At 41.9% G+C, this 21,188-nt stretch overlaps 1 protein-coding gene and 1 long non-coding RNA gene across 4 annotated transcripts; both read right to left on the bottom strand.

The window, feature by feature from the left end:
* Nucleotides 1–1,671: 1,671 nt before the first annotated feature.
* On the bottom strand, nt 1,672–6,585 carry LOC136529958 (uncharacterized). 2 transcript variants are annotated; one of them, XR_010777487.1, is made up of 5 exons: nt 6,463–6,585; nt 5,867–6,399; nt 3,059–3,120; nt 2,283–2,377; nt 1,672–2,166 (listed from the first exon to the last, which is right to left on the bottom strand). It is a non-coding gene; the product is annotated as an uncharacterized lncRNA (long non-coding RNA). The 2 variants fall into 2 exon arrangements; XR_010777488.1 differs by lacking the exon at nt 2,283–2,377 and having other exon boundaries at nt 1,672–2,282.
* A 742-nt stretch (nt 6,586–7,327) lies between these two features.
* Nucleotides 7,328–12,291, bottom strand: LOC136527917 (cytochrome P450 88A1-like). Of its 2 annotated transcripts, none has more exons than XM_066520778.1 (6): nt 9,427–10,114; nt 8,586–9,348; nt 8,382–8,471; nt 8,163–8,241; nt 7,847–8,075; nt 7,328–7,688 (listed from the first exon to the last, which is right to left on the bottom strand). In XM_066520778.1, exons 1-6 carry the CDS (start codon nt 9,621–9,623, stop codon nt 7,553–7,555), a joined length of 1,494 nt encoding a protein of 497 aa, XP_066376875.1. In that variant the 5' UTR covers nt 9,624–10,114; the 3' UTR covers nt 7,328–7,552. The 2 variants fall into 2 exon arrangements, with proteins under 2 accessions (XP_066376875.1, XP_066376874.1); XM_066520777.1 differs by lacking the exon at nt 9,427–10,114 and adding an exon at nt 11,651–12,291 and having other exon boundaries at nt 7,333–7,688.
* Between the last annotated feature and the right edge of the window lie 8,897 nt (nt 12,292–21,188).

Here is a 21,188-nt window from a genome sequence, read left to right as displayed (position 1 = left end):
GAGGGTACATGCATGCAACTGGTTTAGACGTTTTTGTATTGTGGAATGTGGAAGCAAATGTGCAAACAAATATTTCACAAAAACTACACATTTTCTATCATAGTCACAAATATGGTTACAAACTATATTTAATCTTCTATTATACCCTCAAATCAAGTCACTAAACGTTATTCAACAACTATATTGAATAACCATCGTTTCAACATCCTCCGCCAATCCACTCTCTCTACTTGCCTGTTGCCATCACCTAAACGGACATTTAGACGTGTGCTCAAGTGTGTTGAGACCACTATCACTGTGATGTCTATAACGTCTTTTTATCACCATTCAGACCCCTTTGGAACACAGGATTTTCAAAACGCAGGAATGCAAAAATTCATTACGCTAGAAAACATCATCACCGCCAGATGGTTTTGGAGCTGGTTTGTGGTTTCAACCAGCAATGATATGACAACTGGCAATGACGAGTGGGCTACCGGTTCCTGACTTCAGCCGACAGTGATAAGATGCTTTGTAAAAAAAATATAACTCTTTCATATGAGATCGGATCAAGATAAACTTTATATTAAAAACGTAGAGTTTAAAAAGATCTAAAACTTTGTAATTGACAACTTTTTAATTTGAGATGGTTACAAGTCTAAATATTTAATATAAGTTCTCGGATCAGATTTTTCAAAGATCAACAATGTCGAATGGAGACAAAGTTAACATCAAAGTTGTAGTCTTCAATGAGATATACAACTCTACAGTTAACAACTTTTTCATTTAAAATCGTTTGGAGTGTCAATATATTATACAAGTTTCAAAATTGTGTAGTTAAAAAATAGCAAATGTTGTGGTCTTAAGTTCATATCCTGAAAAATACATATTTTTATTTTTACCAATTATCACCCCATCACTGTCGATTGCTCATTGCTTTAAGCTAAACCCTCCGGCACAATGATGATTTTTTACCATTTATCACTGCTGCAATGAGCCTGCCCACGGCCGGAGGCAAATCTGACAGTGATGAGCCTGTCCACTAATGGAGCAGTTCCGTTCTGGCGTAGTGAAATGTAGAAATTGGAATGACCGAACACTTTAATATAAATTTTAAGACTTAGTTTAGCCAGAAACCTTTGAAAGCAACGTGAGAAGCAAAATAATGAGGTTTAGTTTCCTCTAAAATTCCTTTGAAATTGCCCAACTCATATATAAGAATCTGAAAGGAATTGCGAAAAAATATTCCTTTGTTCCAAACGATCTTATTGGAACTTTTCTACAGTATGTATATGACTTGAATCTTCCAAAATTTCTATGTTTTTCTCTATTCCAAAGCAGCCCTGGACTGTTTAAACCATCTACTATTTAATTCATTGATTAGACCCTAAATTGAACACTGAACTGCTAGCCTAAACTGTACGCTGCAGATATGCTATGTCTAGGCGTGTTTAGACGAATAATGATGATAGCAGATTTGGAAAAATGACCAAGGAACATATATATATGTCACATGTGGGACAAGGCTCAGAATTGATTGGTGGATTATATTCCTTGGAAAACCTTTGATGAGTTTCGCACACACTTGATGCTGCGACTGCAACCACAGCAAGGTACAAGACTCCGTGTAAGTCTTACAAAGTGTAAAAAAAATCCTGAAACACCAAGCCAATTAGGAGATTATGATTCCTAAATTAATTAGCATCATATCATATGTATAGCTCAGGTTATACAATATTGGCATTCCCATTATACGCAACACCACCAGGTGCACTTTTGCATCTTCAGTCTTGCAATAGCCTTCTTCAGGTTCTATTGCTGAGCCCAAACATGGAGAAATGCAACATATATATAGCTCAGGCTATACAATATTGACACATGCAGACTCAGACTGCCGTGCAGGGCTCTTTCTCCACATGATCAATTATGTACATAGCTCTTTGTTGCTTAAACTAAGCAACACTTGAGACCTTGTTCAAAATATTATGTACTGTGTAGTACCCTCATAACTGTATACGCAGGGCTTTCCATGTCTGCTGATTCGCCTTGTTTCCAGTATGGATGAGGGAGATCTCAATGCCATGTGTGACCAAGATGTCGATATGAAGGGGATCCATGAGTATCAATCGTGTTCTTGCCATGGACCATGACAAGAACATGATTGGTGGCAGCACCTATTCATGTGTCCTACATGGCCACTGCCAGTTAAAAAAAATAGTCTTCCCCACCATGTGGCTAATAACCGCATTCAATTAGAAAGGTGTAGATAATGTGATGAGTTGCCACAACCTCAAACTACTAACCTGAAAAGTAAATAGTAGAAAAATCCAGAAGTAATCAAAACTGCAGCACAAATGCAGGGGGGATTGTGATATTCAATGGAACCAATTTTTCCTGTCTGTGAAGTGTAAATAAGGAATCATAAGCAGAAATCAATCGATAAAAAAAATGAAATTTATGCAGGGAACCCATATTAATTAATAAAACGGTAGGGCGTGCCTGTTAAGACTAAAAAAACACCAAATGGATATATCATCAGAAAAAAAAAACATCCCAACTCAGAGTCTCAGATAGATCAATTTTCAAACCATATTCATAATGTTTCAACCATAAGCAAGAGGTTTTCCTAGGTCAGACTTAAGACTAGGATTTCCATTTTTCATCTTTCAGTTTGCAAGGCAATTTTTATAATGATTAAAGTTCAATAGCGAGAATACCGTTACTCTGCAACCTGTGTAAAATGAACTTTTACATAATATAAACCCATGGTAGAATTGAACAATTATGAAGTCATATCATATATATCGACCAGATTACTGAGAGAAACTACAAATACAAATTTGCGTATTTGAGAGTAATTATTTGATTACACAAGATTGGAAGCAATTAAAATAATACAGTACAAGCACATACAATTATTCAAATGAAAAATAATCTCAGAATCTAGCAAACAGAAAAGTAGGGACCTCAGGTGATTAGATTCCGTATAATCATGTTTCTCACACTGTATGCACCACACATGTCACTTCTACCAAAACTACTACATTCTTCAGGAAAATAATATGCACGATTAGCTTACATGCTTCCTTTTAGCAGTGAATGGGATGGGAGTCACATTGTGGAAGATGTAGCAAAGACACTCTGTAAGAAAGCGGATATTAATTAACAGCTTCACAGAAAACAGAGAGGAACCAATATGATTTTTCCTTTCTTACTCACTCCTTCAAGACTACCAAAAAAAAGTTGTAACTAGTAAGGGTCCTGCAAGATGATAGCATCAGCACAGAAATCTCCCCTCCTAAGCATTTGAATTTGTAAGAGAAAGACTAACCCCAGCTATGGATGCTGCATGTAACTACTGGACCATTTTTATCTATTAATACAATGGCACGCACAGCATGTTTAATAAGAAAATAAGTACTTGAAGCCCAAGTACGTACACCATTCTACATAGTTATCCACAAGTTTGCAAAATAATTTAGTCACAGTCCTGTCATCAATTTTATACAAGAGCCATAGCCGTCTGTAGTGTGCATTACATATATACATAGAGAACTAACTAAGAAATGGAGATAACACATTATTGACAAAGACACCATAAATGGCAAGTGTATGGGGTTTACTAGCAACAAGTTATACTACAACAATCGACCAAGGCATTACTGATTAATGGTAATTTTTAAGTCATTCATTAGTTCAAGATTCGATGTTACTTGCTCAAAACTATAGTTCCCTAAGGCAATTATAGTAGCAGAATAGACAGGTAATATGCTTCTAAATTTGTCTGCAGAGCCACTAATAAGTAAATCATTCTAAAAAAAATAATAAGTAAATCATCCTTTGTTCTAAGCCAAGATTGATTACATGAATTCCATACAGGAAAACACACAGGAATTCTTTGTGAAACTCTTTTTTTCCTGTAAACACTGTTACTGTCTCATGCATCATGAAGTGAAATCTTGCCAATGTTTAAAACGATTGATTACTTAGTATTATATGTCAACTAATAAGCTATCTTCAAGGTTTGCATCCCAAGAGTTCTGCTGTAACAGACTTTGCAGTACAGAGGCCTGAGTTGAGAGAGGGAGGAAAAACATTCTATTGATCTCTGATTCTGGGAAGAATTTAATGGAACATTTTGGTTTTCTGGCAAAGGAGAAAAGCTGAGGATGTAGGGTCTTCAGAATAGGGTTGTTCCAATTATCCTGCCAGAGCATGATAGAATTTCCTTTATTTGGATTGCCAATTGCCATCTGTCTGAACTTATCAGAAAGTTTGAGGATGTGCTTCCACCAAAAAGAGCCTATTTGGTTTCTTACATGTGGAGGTGTTTGGCTATTTCTGTACAGTTTTGACCAAGTGAGTTCAACCCAAGGAATCTCTGCATGATTATAAAATTTATCTAGAAACTTGATCAGAAGGGTATAATTCTGATTTTTCATGTCAATGATGCCTAAACCTCCTTTTTTTGATTTGCAATCTATGTCCCAAGCAGCAAGGAAGGAGCCTTTCCTGTTAATATCTACACCACTCCATAAGCAGTGCTTGCGGTATCTATCAACTTGCTTGATCACTAAGGGTGGGATTTGAAGACTGCACATGTAGAAGGTTGGGAGGGCAGAAAAAACTGAATTGACCAATATCAGTCTCCCTTGGTAAGATAAAAATCTGCTGATGCCTGTAAGCCTTCTTTCAAACTTGGTAAGAAGAGGGGTGAAATCTTGGAGACTAGGTCTTGTAGTTCCAAGAGGGAGACCAAAATATGTTTCCAATGAATTAACAGACAGAGTAGGGAAAAGTAGATTGTGCAGGCAGAAGGAAAATTTGGACTGAGTGTCGATAAGCCTCTTATTAATACCTGGCGAGTACAATAGCATGCATCTAAGGTAGCACCAATATCGTTTAGACAACTTGGCCTAGTGATGGTACCACAAGTTAATTATACCCAGCTCTGGTGGACCATGATTTAAACACAAGAAGTTCAAAATAGTGCGCTGGAGAAGGGACTAAACATTTGAAATCGTACTCTGATAAGGGGACTAAATTAAGGGAGACGAAAGTAATCACTATGTGTGGTGAATTCATAGTTCCGCTAGGCGCTCGCCTAGGCGCGACTAGGCGCGACTAGGCTCTAGTCGGAGGGTGTCCGCCTCGCCTATGGGGGTAGGCGGACCCCTAGGCGGCGGTGGCTCGTCGGCGGCGGCGGTGGTGGTGGAGGAGCGCCTGGCGGAGGTCGTCAGTGGGGGAGAAGGAGCTGCGAGCGGCGGCGGGCGCTCGCGCGGGCTTGCGCGGGCGGCGGTGGTGGTGGAGGAGCGCCTGGCGGAGGTCGTCGGTGGGGGAGGAGGAGCTGCGAGCGGCAGCGGGCGCTCGCGCGGGCTTGCGCGGGCGGCGGTGGTGGTGGAGGAGCGCCTGGCGGAGGTCGTCTGTGGGGGAGGAGGAGCTGCGAGCGGCGGCGGGCGCTCGCGCGGGCTTGCGCGGGCGGCGGTGGGCGCGTGCGCGGGCGGCGGGCGCTCGCGCGGGCGGCAGGTGCTCGGGCGGGCGCAGGCGCAGGCGCGGGCGGCGGCGGTGTGGGAGGGGGCGTGGAGAAGGTGCGCTGGGCCGTTTTTAACGGTGGATAAGTTGGGTTGGGCCGTTTTTATGGGCCTTACTTCTCTTTTCTCCCTGTTCCATGACCATTGGTCTTCTATTTTTTCTTTTCTTTTAAGTACTTAAGTATGTATTAATAAATTTAAGTATGTATTGGAAAACGCCTAGGAAAACGCCTAGGAACGCCTAGGCGCGATTAATCCCGCCTAGGCGCTAGGCTGAGGGTCAGCGCCTAGATTCCGCCTAGCGCCTAGCTGAACTTTGGGTGAATTAGTGACATGCATGGTGAGAGCAAGAATACCTTAACCATGGATGCTGAACCTGTCCTGAACTGAAGAACCCCTGTCCCCTTTGCTGCTGGGATCCAGATGCTTGTTCAGAAACTGCGGAGCAAACAAAACCATCACAAGGATATCAGAGCAGCAGGCATAATAAACCTAGGTTATTTTATTTTCTGTAAATAGATTTTTTTTTTAAAAAAAGCAAGATTGAATTGTGCCGGGGCTCATTGCTCTAGTTTGTTTCTTGTTATTGTTGTGGTGGAAGAAATGAACCACCCTGATAACAAAGCTGCCATTTTTGCTAGACTGCATCGATTTGCAGGAGAATACACGAAACCAGGAACAGTTTTGTAAGCAGAAGGTGTCATATCTCATCCGGTGATGGCTACCGACACGGGAATGGTACGGAAACACCCAATTAGGTACATCCTCGAGTGCAGTATTGAGTCAGACTCTATCCGTTGCTCATCAGGGCTCATAAGAGAACCAAGAGGTGAGAGCGGCGTCCCAAATGAGTAGCTCGCCTATCCCGGGCAAAGCGCCGTCAAATCAGCTGCGAACAGGGATAGGTGAGGATGAGTGAAGGAGCGCGAAGAGAGCGTGAGGAGGGACATACGGATGCGCGAGACGTCGGGGTCGTCGTCGGCCTGGAGGATGCGGTGGATGCGCTGGCGGCGGCGGCAGTTGATCGAACGCCGGCGGAGACGCAGTTTGCGGGCCGGCCTGTTTTGGATCCCAGCCTAGTACGATTCAGAACGGCGGACCAGATGGGCCTGTTTATCTTCCTTATCTTTTACTAGTCCAGCCCATACACGCATTCACGCATGGTATACAAAAAAAAAAATAGTTCATTTAGTTTGATTTAATTAGTTTTGTTTTTTTTAAAGTAGCTTGATTTTGTGATAGTTTTGTGCTACTGGAATACACATAATATAAAGTAAATTTTGTGAGCTCTCATCATATATGCATGCACCTACCCGTGTTATTAGGATATAATATATGTTTTTTTTTTAATTTCGAACAACAAAGAGTCGACACCAAGCCAATTGATCGTCTTCTGACACACCTAATTACCGTACCAGATATATTATACTCCTGTATATATAATTTGAGACTTATTATTTTCACAGGAACACCGTGCCAGTAACACGTATTTGTATTTAAAAAAGGCAAGGGAAAATACAAAAAAAAAAAAACCACGCGCCTGTCTGGCTGATGGGCCCGAAACAGGCCCAACCACGAATTTCAGCGTTTGAGCGGAGCCGACCCAGCAGCAGCATGCAGCGCGGGCCGGGCTGGCAAAGACACTATTCTCTTGCACGCATCCGAGCCCATGACTCATTTCGTAGGTGGCAATGGAATGCTTTTTTCTTCTTTTCTTTTCTTTTACACGCTAACCAATTTGCACCTGCTGTTTTGCTGTGGGTGGGACCGTCTCAGCAGGATCGATCAACTCAGCCATATCATGCTATTTTTTTCGCGAAGCACGTTTTCATCAAGAGAAACACCATATCGTGCTATTGGTACACAGCCGAGGGGTTCGAGCAGGGACAGATATAATTTTCAGCGAATAGTTCAGACTTCACAGCATGCCATGTAGGAGTAATACTTTTTTTTAAAATTTCTTCCTGCTTGTCTTATTTTTGCACAGACAGGGACAACAATGGCCCCGCCCATATTTTTCACTTTTTCAGCCGGCCCAGCACCTAGAGATTTGTTGGTTTCATCCATTCACCACATAGTCCTTCCGAGACGACTCTGGTGATCTTGGCCAAGCAATTGTCCACCGGCCTTGGGTGCGGCAGGTACCTCACCCGGCACTTAGGGTTCGTCCTCGTCAGCCTACACAGCAAAATTTACATTTTTTTTAAAAAAAAAAAAAGCTACTTCATCAATTCAGTTAAACAATAGTCACCTGAACAGATAAGTATGTTTAAAGCAAAAAACACACCTGTGTTAATTTGGAGTAAATTATTCTGAGACGATGCAGCTTTACTTACTTGTAGCCCAGGAGGAAGTGGTGGAGGAAGACGGAGATCTCGAGCTTGGCGAGGTCGTTGCCGGGGCAGAGCCTGGCGCCGAGGCCGAACGCCAGGAACGCGCCGGCTCTCGGCGAGTGGCCCTCCCATCTTGACGGGTTGAACTTGGTGGGGTCAGGGTACACCTGTGGGTCCATGTGCACGCTCCGGTACCATAGCTGCACCTTCCACCCCTTGGGGATCAGGTACCCTGTTTCAAAGTTCAGAGTGCGGAGTTCAGTGATCACTTCTGAAACAAGAATATGTGAGGTTTCTGAATGAAGCGCACGCAGCGTACCGTTCACGAAGACGTCTTTGGTGGCCTGACGGAAGGACACGAACGAGATGTTGACGAGCCGCAGCGTCTCGTCGATCACCTTCATCAGATATTCAGATAGATAGATAGATATCCACACATAGAGTTCATCATCAGTCAGTCAGTCAGTCAGTCCATATATATGAATTTGCTGGCTGCATTTGCACTGCAAGCATCGTCAGAGAATGGATCGGAGCAGACCTGCGAGAGGTACTCCATCTTCCTGAAGTCCCTGAGCGTGAGCCCCTGCTGCGACGCCGGGATGCTCCTCATGATCGCCTCCTGCTCCGCCTGGGACGAAATTTGAACAAGCATCAACCAACGGAATCTGATCTCTGCAACTGTGATTTCAGCTGACAAAAAAAAGATCGAGTCTTTTCAGAGTTCAGACCCTACGCTACGCACCTTTGCCTTTGCGAAGATGTCCGGGTTCTCCTGCAGGAACACGGTGGCCCACATGGTGATGTGGCCGGACGACTCGTGCCCGGCGTTGAGGTACATGATGAGCACGTCGATGATCTCGTCGTCGTCCAGCCGCCGCCCGCGCTCGTCCTCCGCCTCGATCAGCCGGTCCATCATGTCCACGCCGGAGCCCGACACCCCCTTGGACCTGGCGGCGCGCCGCTCGTCCAGCACGCCCTGCAGCACGGCCACGAGCCGCCGGCGCGCGCGCAGCGCCCTGCGGTACGCGAACCCGGGCAGGTTGATGGCCATGGCGCGCATCCCGTAGTTGAGGTCCGTGTAGCTCCGCTCCAGCGCGCGCGTCGTGGGCTCGTCCGCGCCGCCCAGGAAGATCTGCACGATGATCTTGAACGTCATCCGCCGCAGCTCCGTCAGGAACTCGACCCCCCTCCCGGTCCCGGCCGACGAGGACTCGTCGGCCCACGCGCGCAGCGACGACGTCACGGTCCGGTCGATGAAGGGCAGGTACGCGGTGAGCGCGTCGAAGCCGTTGATGGGCGCGGCCGTGAGCTTGCGCAGCCGCCGGTGCTCATCGTACGGCATCGCAATGAACGACTTGGGCCCGATCAGCGCCACCGTTGCCTTGGGCCACCCCGTCACGAACGCGTCGTCGTCCATCAGCACCTGCTTGCACGCCTCCGGAGTCGTTACCAGGATCGTCGGGCTGCTGAACATGAAGCCTCGGTACACGCCCGTGCGCCCGAACCTGCAGCATCATCGGCGGCAATGGCGTCCAGGTCAGGTTATTTATTTGTTTGTTTGTTTGTTCAGTGCAACTGATTACTGATGATGAGCGAGCTCTCGCGGGTCAGACTGATCGAGATATATCAGAGGCAAGAATGAATGATCCCGTCTTCTTCTTGTCATCCTCCTTTTTGAATCACACACAACTTGTGAACATGCATATGCAGCATCCTGAAACATCTCGCGTACATGTGCTAGATACATACTACATTTTCTACTGAAAAAATCACTCGCCATTCATGAACATTGTGCAAGCAAAAGCAAAACAAGCAAATAATCTAATTCCTGAATTTGTGAGGACTCTGTTTCAGTTTGAGCCATTCAGGGCAAACGGACAGCATCCATTCAGACTGCGTCGAGCAGCGACTGAGCAACACGTATGGGGTATGGGCCTCTGGACAGGAGGAATCTGAGCACTCCTAACAGAGATGCTACCTAAAGAGATATAGATATAGATGTTCAGAACATATTCGTGTATGCATCCATATATGAACTAAGTAAAATAGTGCTGACTGCTGAGCAGACCAGCTGCACCGCTTGAAACTCAACAAAGCCAAAGTCGCTTTGGATGGACCAACAGTGAGCGAAGAAGAATCGTGAGAGACAAAATTTAGTTTGGAGGACGCCAAATGCCGAACGAGACTTCACAAAGTGAAGACGATTAGATTAGATTAGACAAAAATTAAACAACAACAATGTCTGATGCTTCCTTTGGCAAGGAGAGAGGATGGGGAGATATGATAATCAAAGCTGCTTTTGACAGCATGTGGCTGGAGAATCAGGGATACGGTGTGGAGGGTAGCTGCCAAGCAGGGCATCACCCGCCCGCCATTTGTTCACACTTGACAATAACAGAGCATTATACTCCTAACTAACTCCTACTACAGTCCTACTAGTGAGCACTACGTGTCTACTTATGCAGGAAGATTATGATTATTTGGGCAGTCAGGGGCCCCCCTGCCAAAGATGGAATCTAGCAACATACTGCATGCTGAATGGTGGCAATGCAATCAATCAGAAGGAGATATGTCTTTTGGGGGCAGTGGGGGCAGCGGCAGCAAGCATTCCTGCTCACGTCAGATCAGTGTCATCTCTCACTCATCACTGTCTGTCTGACTGACTGACTGACTCTGATGACTGTACATGGTCTGAGCTGCTAAACCTGACCGAAACCACGACAGTGATTATTCACCGGCACCGGCAGTGGTTTGTTACTGCTTTGCCTCTCCTGTGGGACGTCGTTGTTCTACCCTGTGTCAGTCTGGTCTGGCTTTCTTTGATAATGGAGTATAATCGACAGCTCTCGTGCCTCCTCCGTTTAAAGGGTAACATAACATTAGTGAATTGCTCCCCTCCACACCCAAAACCAGGGATTCGCATGCAGATACTGACTGTATGTTTCAAGTTTCATACATGCAAGAATGCATGTATCTGCAGACTGGTGCCTGATGAGTCTGAACAGTTTGATTGAGGTTCATGGGTTGAAAAGTCCTCCGGCTCCTTGTGTTGGTGTAGTGTGATGATGCATGCATGCATGGATATGCATAAGTATGGTGGTAGATTTGATACTGATATCATCATAATCATATCATATCATCACCAAAGTTAAAAGGGGGGCATCTTTTGTTCTTTTAATCTGGGTGCATACAGTAGTGTACCTAAATAAAAGCATATATGTTTACCCATCATCAGTCTCCATGTGGGCCCGTTCGCTTACCTTATAATCCGGTTTATTCGGCTTTTTTTTTCAATCGGAACAGTATTTTTCTCTCACAACAAATCAGTCGGAACAGTATTTTTCAGCCAAGCGAACGGGCCCTGTTGCTCTAAGACAGTAGCTATCACGGTAATTAATTAATCCGTCAAGGCTCAAGAGAAGAGTGGACAGGAATTTTCAGTAACCGCTGTAAATTGCTGTGCAGGCTAGCTGTCTTCACTGCTAGTACTCGCTGTCCGCACGGTTGTCTCTTCCAGTGTTTGATTAAGAGTAATTACTAGCTAGGAGGCGTAATTAGCAATACAAAGGGATGAGAATTAACCACCCGGAGGGGTAAATGGATAAGTATCGCGCGCTGGCTGTGGTTGGGCAGCTAATTAAGTTGCTCCCATCTCCATGTGTCACAGGCTCACAGCCGTGGCCCGGTGCAGGTGTCGAAGAGGACAATGACACGTGGGCCCCACCCGGCCCCGTCGCCCGTCCTCGGGATTAGCGGAGGAGATCGAGACTCGAGAGGGCGCACGCGAGGATTAGCGTACTGACTTACCGTCGGACGAAGGAGGCGATGAAGGCGTCGGGCTTGCCGGACTTGAAGGCGCGCAGGAAGGCCCACATGCCGCCGACGACGGGCCACCCCATCTCCCCCGGCGGCAGCCGCGCGCGCCGCGCCGCGCCCAGAGGCGCCTCCCTGTACCACCCGTGCGCCCTCCGCGCCGCGGCGTCCACGAGCACCAACGCGGCGGCGCTCAGCAGCACCAACGCGGCCCATGACGGCAGCGCCGACGCCGACGCCGACGCCGCCTCCTCCATGCCGAGCATCCCCAACGACCGGACGATCGACGCGTGTGTGCGGTGAAATATAGTGATGGATGATGGCGCGCGCGCAGAGCGCTGTGAGTTTGTGAAGGGAGGAGAGACAGCCCAGGGCTGCACGCAGGCAGCGCCCCCTATATACAGGCAGACATCTTTAATTGGGCAAGGGGGGTGCAACGTCTTATTCTGGAGACTGATAGCCAGGAGTTTGTGAAGCTTTGGAAGGAGGGCGCCAATCAACGTTCACGGGTTGCATCCATCATCAGAGAAACTCGGGAAATTAGCTCTAGTTTTGTTGATTTTTCTGTGGTTTCCACATGTCGTTCTTGTAACCGAGTAGCTCGTGTACTAGCTAAGCAAGTTTGAGGTGATAATAGGTTGGGTGAGTGGCAGCTAGCCCCAACCTATGTAGATCACCTATTAGTTTCAGATTGTAATCCCGATTGGTCGATGAATGAAATCATAAGTCGCAAAAAAAAACTCTTCTACAGAGTAAAACATACTAGTCCTTTTATAAATAAATAAATAAATTAATTAATAGATAATAAAAGCTCTTGGTAACGTATTTTGTTCTTGGACTTGGAGTTTTATACTTTTTATTATATAAATAAAAATCATCCGGCATGTATAAACGGAGCCGTTCATTTGGTGTGTGTGCATATCTTAGCTTGTAGGCCGGATGTCTTGTACTACTATGCACACGTAAGCGGCCGGCTTTGGATTTTAACTTGCTGTCAACCCTGCATGCCTAATAATAGGACAAGGACGACAACACTGTAATAAAAGTTAAAATACAACTCCATCCGTTTCAAGTTATAAGACATTTTTGCATTTCTAGATACATTCTTTTTCCTATATATATAGACATAGTGTATATCTAAGTGCATAAAAAACTATGTATTTAGAAAAGTTAAAATGTCTTACAATTTGAGTGTCCAACTTTCTTGGAGAGTCAAAACATGTCAAATTTGTCCAGATTTATATAATATAATAATAACATTTATGATATTAACTAAGTATTATCGTTATATTCTTTATTAATTATATTTTCATATTATACTTATTTAATATCATAAACTTCTGTAGTTCTCTTTATAATTTTGGTCAGACTTGGTATGCACTAAAAAAAAGTTAGAATGACTTAGTTTTGAACGAACATATATGAGTATTGAGTAAAGTAGCAACATTCATATACGGAAACTCGTGTCGTCCTGGACTTATTAAGCTCCAATGTCATTATATTATAGTAGTGACTAATAAGAGTGTAATGATATGATTTTTCTGCTCTGTTAAACTGATTGACATATACAAGAGGCTGGATATGGACAAGGGGAATCATGCGAAGATATGATATGTTCTGAAAACGAAAAAGTCGCTTGTTGTTTTTCGGCACTTTTGAGTGTATCATCGAGTTAGGCCTCGTTTAGATTGCAACTTTTTTCAACCTGATGAATAGTATCACTTTCGTCTTATTTGACAAATATTGTCCAATCGTGGACCAACTAGGCTCAAAAGATTCATCTCGTGATTTCCAACTAAATTGTGTAATTAGTTATTTTTTTTACCTACATTTAATACTCCATACAAACGGCTAAAAATTAATATGACGGAGAGAAAATAAAAAAACTTGGAACTTTGATGGTGGGCCTTACTGCGGCATCGATCAGTAAATACGAGTGACGGATGGAGACTTTAGCGTACAAAAGGTGACGAGCGACTGAGCGAGAGGCCGTCCAGTGCACTGCAACTCTTGGCGCCTCATGTCGTCAGTCATGTACTAGTACTAGTAGTACGTTAAAAAAAATTGAATGGAGCTCCTCAGAGCACAAACGTACAGTACTACGTGAGCATATGTAGCCTCGTACGTGTACGTGTACGTGTCGGCACCTCGCACATTTGCCGGACGTACCGGACGGGAGGTGCATGATATGTGTCAGATGTGTTCAAGTAACGAGACACTCCTTTTCCCTCGAGCACGTCGGTGCCGTGGTGGTCAACAGTGCAAATCCCACTACGGCCAAAGTTCGTAAGCTGCAGTAGTTCATGGCTTCATGCATAAGTTTGTTGTCTCCTAGTGATATGCCACCGTCGGCTCAGATTATATAAATCGTTTTGTCTTTTCTATATACCAAGCTTGTACTATATACTTAGATAAACTAAAATAGTCTATAAATTGAAACGAAAAGAGTACATATATATAGTTTTCTACCGGTTTCCCGTAAAAAAAATAGACTGACTAATTTTTTTATTTCATTTTTATGCTAAAAAACTATTTTATTTTACCTTCTATTTTCTTTGTAATAAAACTCGTGTTAAAGTTTTTACTGCTATTTGGGAAATGATTCGAACTCCAATAACTTTGTTGAACCGTTCCTACATGTATTATTATCCTATTATTAGACACTGCTTTTGTTAGGTGGATGTAGCTTATACAACAACTACATTATAATTTTGGAAATTTTTACAAGTCTAAGCCCTAGCATCGAGCCCTTCACGTGGCCAAGATCCCACCGCGCTAAGCTCACTGCAAAAGACCATGGAGCTAATCTCAACCTTTCTACTATAGAAACGGTTTTTGTCGACGTTAGCGATTCTTTTACTGGCGGCTTATATAAGAATAGGCACCAGTTGAAATAGAATTATTGACACATGGTTATAAAACTATCTGTGTAATCCCATGGCTTGAGCCTATCCTGTTCAATTGCTAGATCTTTCCCTTCTTATACTATTATTTTATAAAAAAATGCATATTTAAGCTCAAGAACAAACAACCCATTTCGGGGCTCGGTGAATGATGGTAATTCTCATTACCTTAAGTCGGCCGTTGTTGTAATCAAAATTCTACTTCCTCTTAATGAAATACGTGCAAACGCACGGTCTAAAAAAAGAACAAATAACCCCATAGCTGGCCCTACCCTACCAAAAAAAAGTGGCATCAAGATCATTTTGCTTATTTCTCAGTAACTAACTTTAGAGAAACTCCAAAAAAAACTCTTTATATACTTCCTTTTTGATAGGAATAAATATTTTGAGGAAAAAAACACTCAGACAATTTTTTTAGTTAGATCTCCAAATATTGCTATCTTCTATTACTTGTTTCTCACTAGCCAAATGTGGAGAGCATAGATGGCTCTCCAAAGTGCACATAAGATAGAAAAACTGTTGCAATGTGGGAAGACACTGAGAACGATTCTTATTCAAATGACTCTCCAAATAAGCATTTAGAGAGTGAGTTTAGGGAACATTTTTGGAGGTACTACAAGAATGGTCGACATTTTTAATATGTGAATATCTAACTAAATAGGGGCTGTCGAGAATCCTGATATAAGAGATATCAATTTAAAATTGTAAAATATAAATAAACATGGCATTGATCATTACCATAAAAACATTAATAGCATAATATAAGGAATAATATTACATGAATTTTTCATTCAAAAACTAGAAGAAACATATGAAAACATAGATAATGTAGAGAATTATGTAAAACTTAATTGCACGCTATTTGGTTAAAGATGTCGTTAGTCCGACGGCTTAGTGATCCACATAGAGAAGAAAAACTTCGTCATATTCAAATTTTTATGTAAATAATAAAATAAATAAGTCAGTATTAAAGTATCTCTAATGATAGAATAAGTCATACCAAAATGAATAATATTTATATAAAATTTTTGAATAAGACGAAAGATCAAACATGAAATCCTAAAATAAAAAAAGTCACTTATTTTGGGACGGAGGGAGTAGTAAATAAAATTTATTAATGTTATGAACAATGTATATCATTTTAATAGTGTTATACTGCTATATTATACTAGTACTAGCAAACATGCCCGTGCATTGCAACGGGAGAAAAAAAAACTATCAAATGTCCAACATGTTCGCTTCATTTTGTTGCACAACTGTTGCGCCCATGACACCTTAATTTGTATAGATGCTACTTTTGATGTTGTGAGTGGTTGATGCAGCAATCATAAATGAACAGGCTTGTTAATGTAAGCAAGGATCACAATGTTACATATCTATTTTTTTATCTATTTATAAAATTTAAAAACTATACTTTATTTCATGATAACCATGGTAACTATAATATAGGCTAATATTGGCAATAATACGACAATTTCCAATGAATTATGTATTTAATTAAAATACAATCTTGATAGATTTTTTCTTTTATTATTGTAAGGCGTGAAATATTTACTCGCAAATATATTATAACTTTAGTTTTCATTACTATCCATGTGCTGGTAGAGTTCGATATCAAGTTCCGTGACTTGTTTTAAGGATCTATAAGAATATGTAATTTTAATATTTTATTAAAGTCAGCAAGGGGTTAGTTGTCATCATGTCTTAGTTTCCACGTGTCAGCCTTTATCGAAAGTGGCATTGGTATATGCAGACAACTTAGATATTTGCATTCTTATGTGCGGATAGCTTGGAGAAATATTTGTTTTGATTAGATTGGATGACAAATTGCTCAAGATTAGTTTACAGTTTAATAATTAGTTAAGCCATCGGCTAATTCATGTCATAATTATAATTTATTTCTATTTAAAACTAACTACTTAGTAATAGAAATATTTGTTTATTAAGTAAGGATCAAAGTTTCAAAGACCCTAATACTGTATTTATTATTTATCTATTTTAGTAGGGAAAAACAGAGTTACTTCATCATAAAATTAGAAATAAAAAATTCAAACACGGAAAGGACAACATGGCAAAAAAAATCAGGGGAAATCACCATGGGGCGGGGACGCCACTTTCACCAAACCCTCAGGTACGGAATCCAAACAAGCGGTAGAAGATAAAAAAAGAGAAAGCAGCGGAAGTAGAAACTGAGACAGAAACGAAAAAAAGGGACGCGAATACAACACGAACACGATGATTAGGTTGGATGAAAATCTAAAAGTGGCAGAAAATTTGCTCCTTTATTATTAGATATAGATTAAGCCTGTTCGTCTCACAGATACATGTCAGTCTAAGTTAGTCCTAAGTTTAACCTTTTTTGTAATTTTGATTACTAATATTTATAAAAATATATTTTACCCAACGGTTGCTTAATTAATAATCACATATTGTCAAAGTATTTTCTATACGAATTTAGTAATGTCAAGCTTCTTTAGAACTTTACATATGGATAGCCTATATATATTAAACTAAATTAAAAGGGCTTTGTTGTTTGTGTTGCTTTTCCTACTTATCTTTTTTCCTCTTATAAAAGAAATCGAGGTAAATCTCCTACCGTCTTTTTAGGAAAAGGACTTACATTCCTCGGTAGTCGGCGTCCATCAGACCATCACCCTATACAGCTAGCATTGTGATAATAATAAAGCAACAAAGCTATGTATATATCTATATGCACTACCCTAGATCAGGACATCACTGTCGATTCAAAAACTCCCTTCCCTGCTGTATTTTAAACCGACAGTGGCATTCCGACAGTGATGAGGGACATCACTGCCGGTTCTCAAGAACCGACACTGATCTACAGACAATAGTGTCGGTTCAGGGCTCCACCCGGCAGTGTCTAGTTGAACAACACTGCTGGTTTGTAGAACCAACCGACAATGATGGTTACTTCCACAGTGTCGGTTCTTGACTCAAGCCGACAGTGTTGAAGAAGCCTACACTATCAGCTTGTGTCTCAAGCCGGCAGTGTTGAGCAAGCCATCACTGTCGGTTCATGGCTCAAGCCGGCTGTGTTGGTCGAGCCATCACTGTCGGCTGTTGGCTCAAACCGACAGTGTTGTCTTCAGCAACACTGCCGGTTTCGATTTTAAGCCGACAGTGATGGCTCAACCAACACTGCCGGCTTGTGCCATGAACTGGCAGTGCCCTCTTTACCATCACTATCGGTTTTGTGCTAATCGGCAGTGATCTCTTTTTAGCACTTTACTATTTTATAATTGATTTTATTTTATTTTTATTTTTTGGTAGAATCGGGTTTCGCTTTATATTCACTACGTAGATGACAAGTCCATCAACATTAAACATTACAAATGTTATGGTTACCATTCAAATGTACTTATGAAGCTCTTGATCCCTTGAAATAAAAAAGAAATTACAATAGTCTAGCGAGCCGCTCTGACCTGTACTATGCCTTGTACTTCACGGATTGTGCAATGGAGAATGTTTCTTTTTTTCCAAGCATTCTGATACGATGAAGGCTGCGAGCTCCGATGACAGTGCTTTGACCTCCATTTCTAACAGCCTATTGTGTTTAAATTTCTTACGCTATCATTAAAAAACGGTTTCAAAAAAGAAATGTTAGAGAAATAAGTATATCATTTTGTTGAATTAACGAAATGGGGATTATACATACCAAAGCATCTGCCATCTTCGATTTTACGCCGAGGTAGCGAAGCATTGCCAATTGGTGTACCCCCCTCGCCATACAGAAATATATCGATCTGGGCTCCCAATTGGCAGTCTCAGGCTCAATGCCAAGGCATTCCACCTCCTCAAGTTCCATTTCAAATGCATCCATCTTACTGGCGTAGCCACGAGAGCTGAGTTTATGAGGATTCGTCGCATTAAGCGAGTTCTCCTTATTCTTCCTGCTCAGTTCTAAGTACTTCTCGGATTGCCTGTATTACTTGAATTCCTGCCAGAAGTCCTTCTGCTTGGTGTACTCTCCACCATCCTAATTTGGCTCTTTATCATCGAGGATAAATTTCTTGTATAATGTCTCCTTGAAAGTCTTGAAGCATGTCCCCATGATTTCTTTTGTTTTTTTCTTGACTTGCTCCTTGTCATAGTCCTGTGGGAAAGTGAAATACTATGGGATCCATTTCTCCCATATGTCATCCTCATCACTTTCGGGAACCCTCCACGGGTCATTATCTTTCCAAATCCACTTCCTATACTTAATCGGGATGTAGTCCCTTACACGTGCCCCGATGACAGTCTTGTGTTTGGCCGTAACTTTTTTAGGTGCGAGCAACTCACCGACTTAGTCAAACTCAGTGATGTACCAGTGTGCACTCCTACCAGTAGGAAGCTATGACACACCTCGTTTGGTTCTAGCCTTGCTGCTACCCGAACCATCTGGCTACTCGGTCAGCTCAACCTCCTGCTAGATACACCAAGTAAGCTAATAAACTCTCAATTAATTAGCGTGTGTGGCTACCTAGTCACATGATACCTGAGTTACTTGGTCATCTTGATCTAGCTCGAGAAGAGTGGTAGGGGTCCATGGTAACTCATTCTCATCGTCCTGATTGTTACCGCCATCGTTTGTCGGATCATGCTGCTCTCCCGTCCCACCGATATCAGCCGCTTCTTGTTGCCTATCAGTTCTTGGGCGACGGGTTAACGGGCGACGACGAGTCATGGCTATGACATGATCATGGTCAGTTTTGGTTGCGTACAACTACTAGTAGAATTTGTGCATATATATATATATATATATATATATATATATATATATATATATATATATATATATATTACCCAACTAATAGTGATTTAATGCAAAGTCTAATAATAAGTCCACAAACAGTTCACGTACAACAAATGCATTGTTTGATTGGCTCTATACAATAAAGTCCACCTACTGTTCTACGAAACAAAGCCTACATCAACTTTCAAATAATAAAAGCATGGCATCTTTCCAAGACTATGGGGCAAATCTTCTAATCTTCATGTCTCCAGCGAGTGGCTCCTCTTCAATCTCCACTGCCGGCGGATGGCATTGGTTTGCACTCATTGGACCATAGTAGGTCCTCAAAGCTTCAGCTTCTATGTTGTATTTTTTATAACAATTACTTGGGTATCGATTGACTTGAGCATAGCAATCTTCCTAGATAAGTTAGATCCCAGGCATCCGACCAACATGCACTATATACCATGCCATGGTTGTCCATACATGTAACCAAATTATGTTGATAGAGCTATGTCATTCAAACATGTTGTATACCAAGCAAACTAAGTTTAGTGTATTGAGCAAAGTTGTAGACTATATTCAAATATTCAAACTTCAATTTCCAACAAAACTAAATCATGAATTTCAACATCTAACTCATTTCAATGTATGTTTGAGCACTAGTATTTATTCAACCATGCTTCAAATGACCATAGTGTTTTAAGCTAATTTGTTCGCCATAGATCAAATAACATCTTAAATATCAATGTATACAAATATGGCCTCCATGCACCCAAATGTAAACACCATGCAAATTTGCATAAAAATCCTGAAAAGATTTGAGAATCTCAATAGCAAACCAATTTATCATGCCTTTCTAACTTGCCATTAACAGATCAAATTATAGTGCACACTTGAGTCACGATTTATTCTCCATACACAAACAACGCCTAACAATATGATACATTCAAACACTAGGTGCACAAGTATAAATGACCATACATAAAATAGGTTGTTTGCAATATCGAGATATTTTTTTCAGACATAGGTTGCATACTTACATATGTATCCTTTTCTAGCACGTGCATTCATTTAGATATGGTCAGTAATTAGGTATATAGTACCTTTCATTGCACTTGCTTCAATCCTAAACAACCATGTTCTGCAGCTAGTGCTTACAAATGCAAACTGAAATGACTAAGTTGTCACAAAAGTACCAAAGCCCAATCCCAATTCCTAGTATCGATTCATGTTACATGGCACGCTACATTCCTTATAAACTGCTACGCTCTGGCAAAAGTGGAAATAATAAAGCTACTTCAAAGTGATTGTTTGATGAGAATAATTTTCAAACAAACCAACTAATTCACTCAAAACAGCAATAAACAAATGTAGTCCAACCAAACATGAACTAAAGAAATTTGAAGTGATTCTACATGAATATGTCATCCTCACGGGCATTTTAGCGAACACCTAAGGGGCATCGCCGAAGGCAAGATCAGCTGAAAGATGCCAAGTACTTTTCTAAGATTGATCTTAGGTCGGGGTATCATCAGATGAAAATCAGACCCGAGGACATTCCTAAGACGGCCTTCGTCACCAGATACGGGCAATACGAGTTCACAGTGGTGTCCTTCGGACTCACTAATGCTCCGGCCTATTTCATGAACATGATGAATAAGGTGTTCATGGACGAGCTAGACAAGTTTGTAGTGGTGTTCATTGATGATATCCTTATCTACTCCTCCACCGCCGGAGAGCATGAACAACACTTGAGAGTGGTTCTGGAGAAGTTGAGGCAGAATCAGCTTTATGCCAAATTTAGCAAGTGTGACTTCTGGCTCGAAAAAGTCGCTTTTCTTGGTCACGTACTCACTGCTGAGGGAGTCGCTGTAGATCCCGCAAAGATCGA

This window comes from Miscanthus floridulus, chromosome 19 (genome assembly GCF_019320115.1).
Source record: "Miscanthus floridulus cultivar M001 chromosome 19, ASM1932011v1, whole genome shotgun sequence".
NCBI lineage: Eukaryota > Viridiplantae > Streptophyta > Magnoliopsida > Poales > Poaceae > Miscanthus > Miscanthus floridulus.
The sequence above is the reverse complement of the archived record's forward strand: the minus strand, read 5'-3'. Positions and strand labels throughout refer to the sequence as shown.

Coding starts and splice junctions, on each gene's coding strand:
- LOC136527917 (XM_066520777.1), bottom strand. CDS start 11,922: ATGCTCGGCATGGAGGAGGCGGCGTCGGCGTCGGCGTCGGCGCTGCCG. Junction 8,472..8,585: donor ACATCTTCGCAAAGGCAAAG/GTGCGTAGCGTA, acceptor ATTTCGTCCCAG/GCGGAGCAGGAGGCGATCAT. Junction 8,076..8,162: donor CAAAGACGTCTTCGTGAACG/GTACGCTGCGTG, acceptor ACTTTGAAACAG/GGTACCTGATCCCCAAGGGG.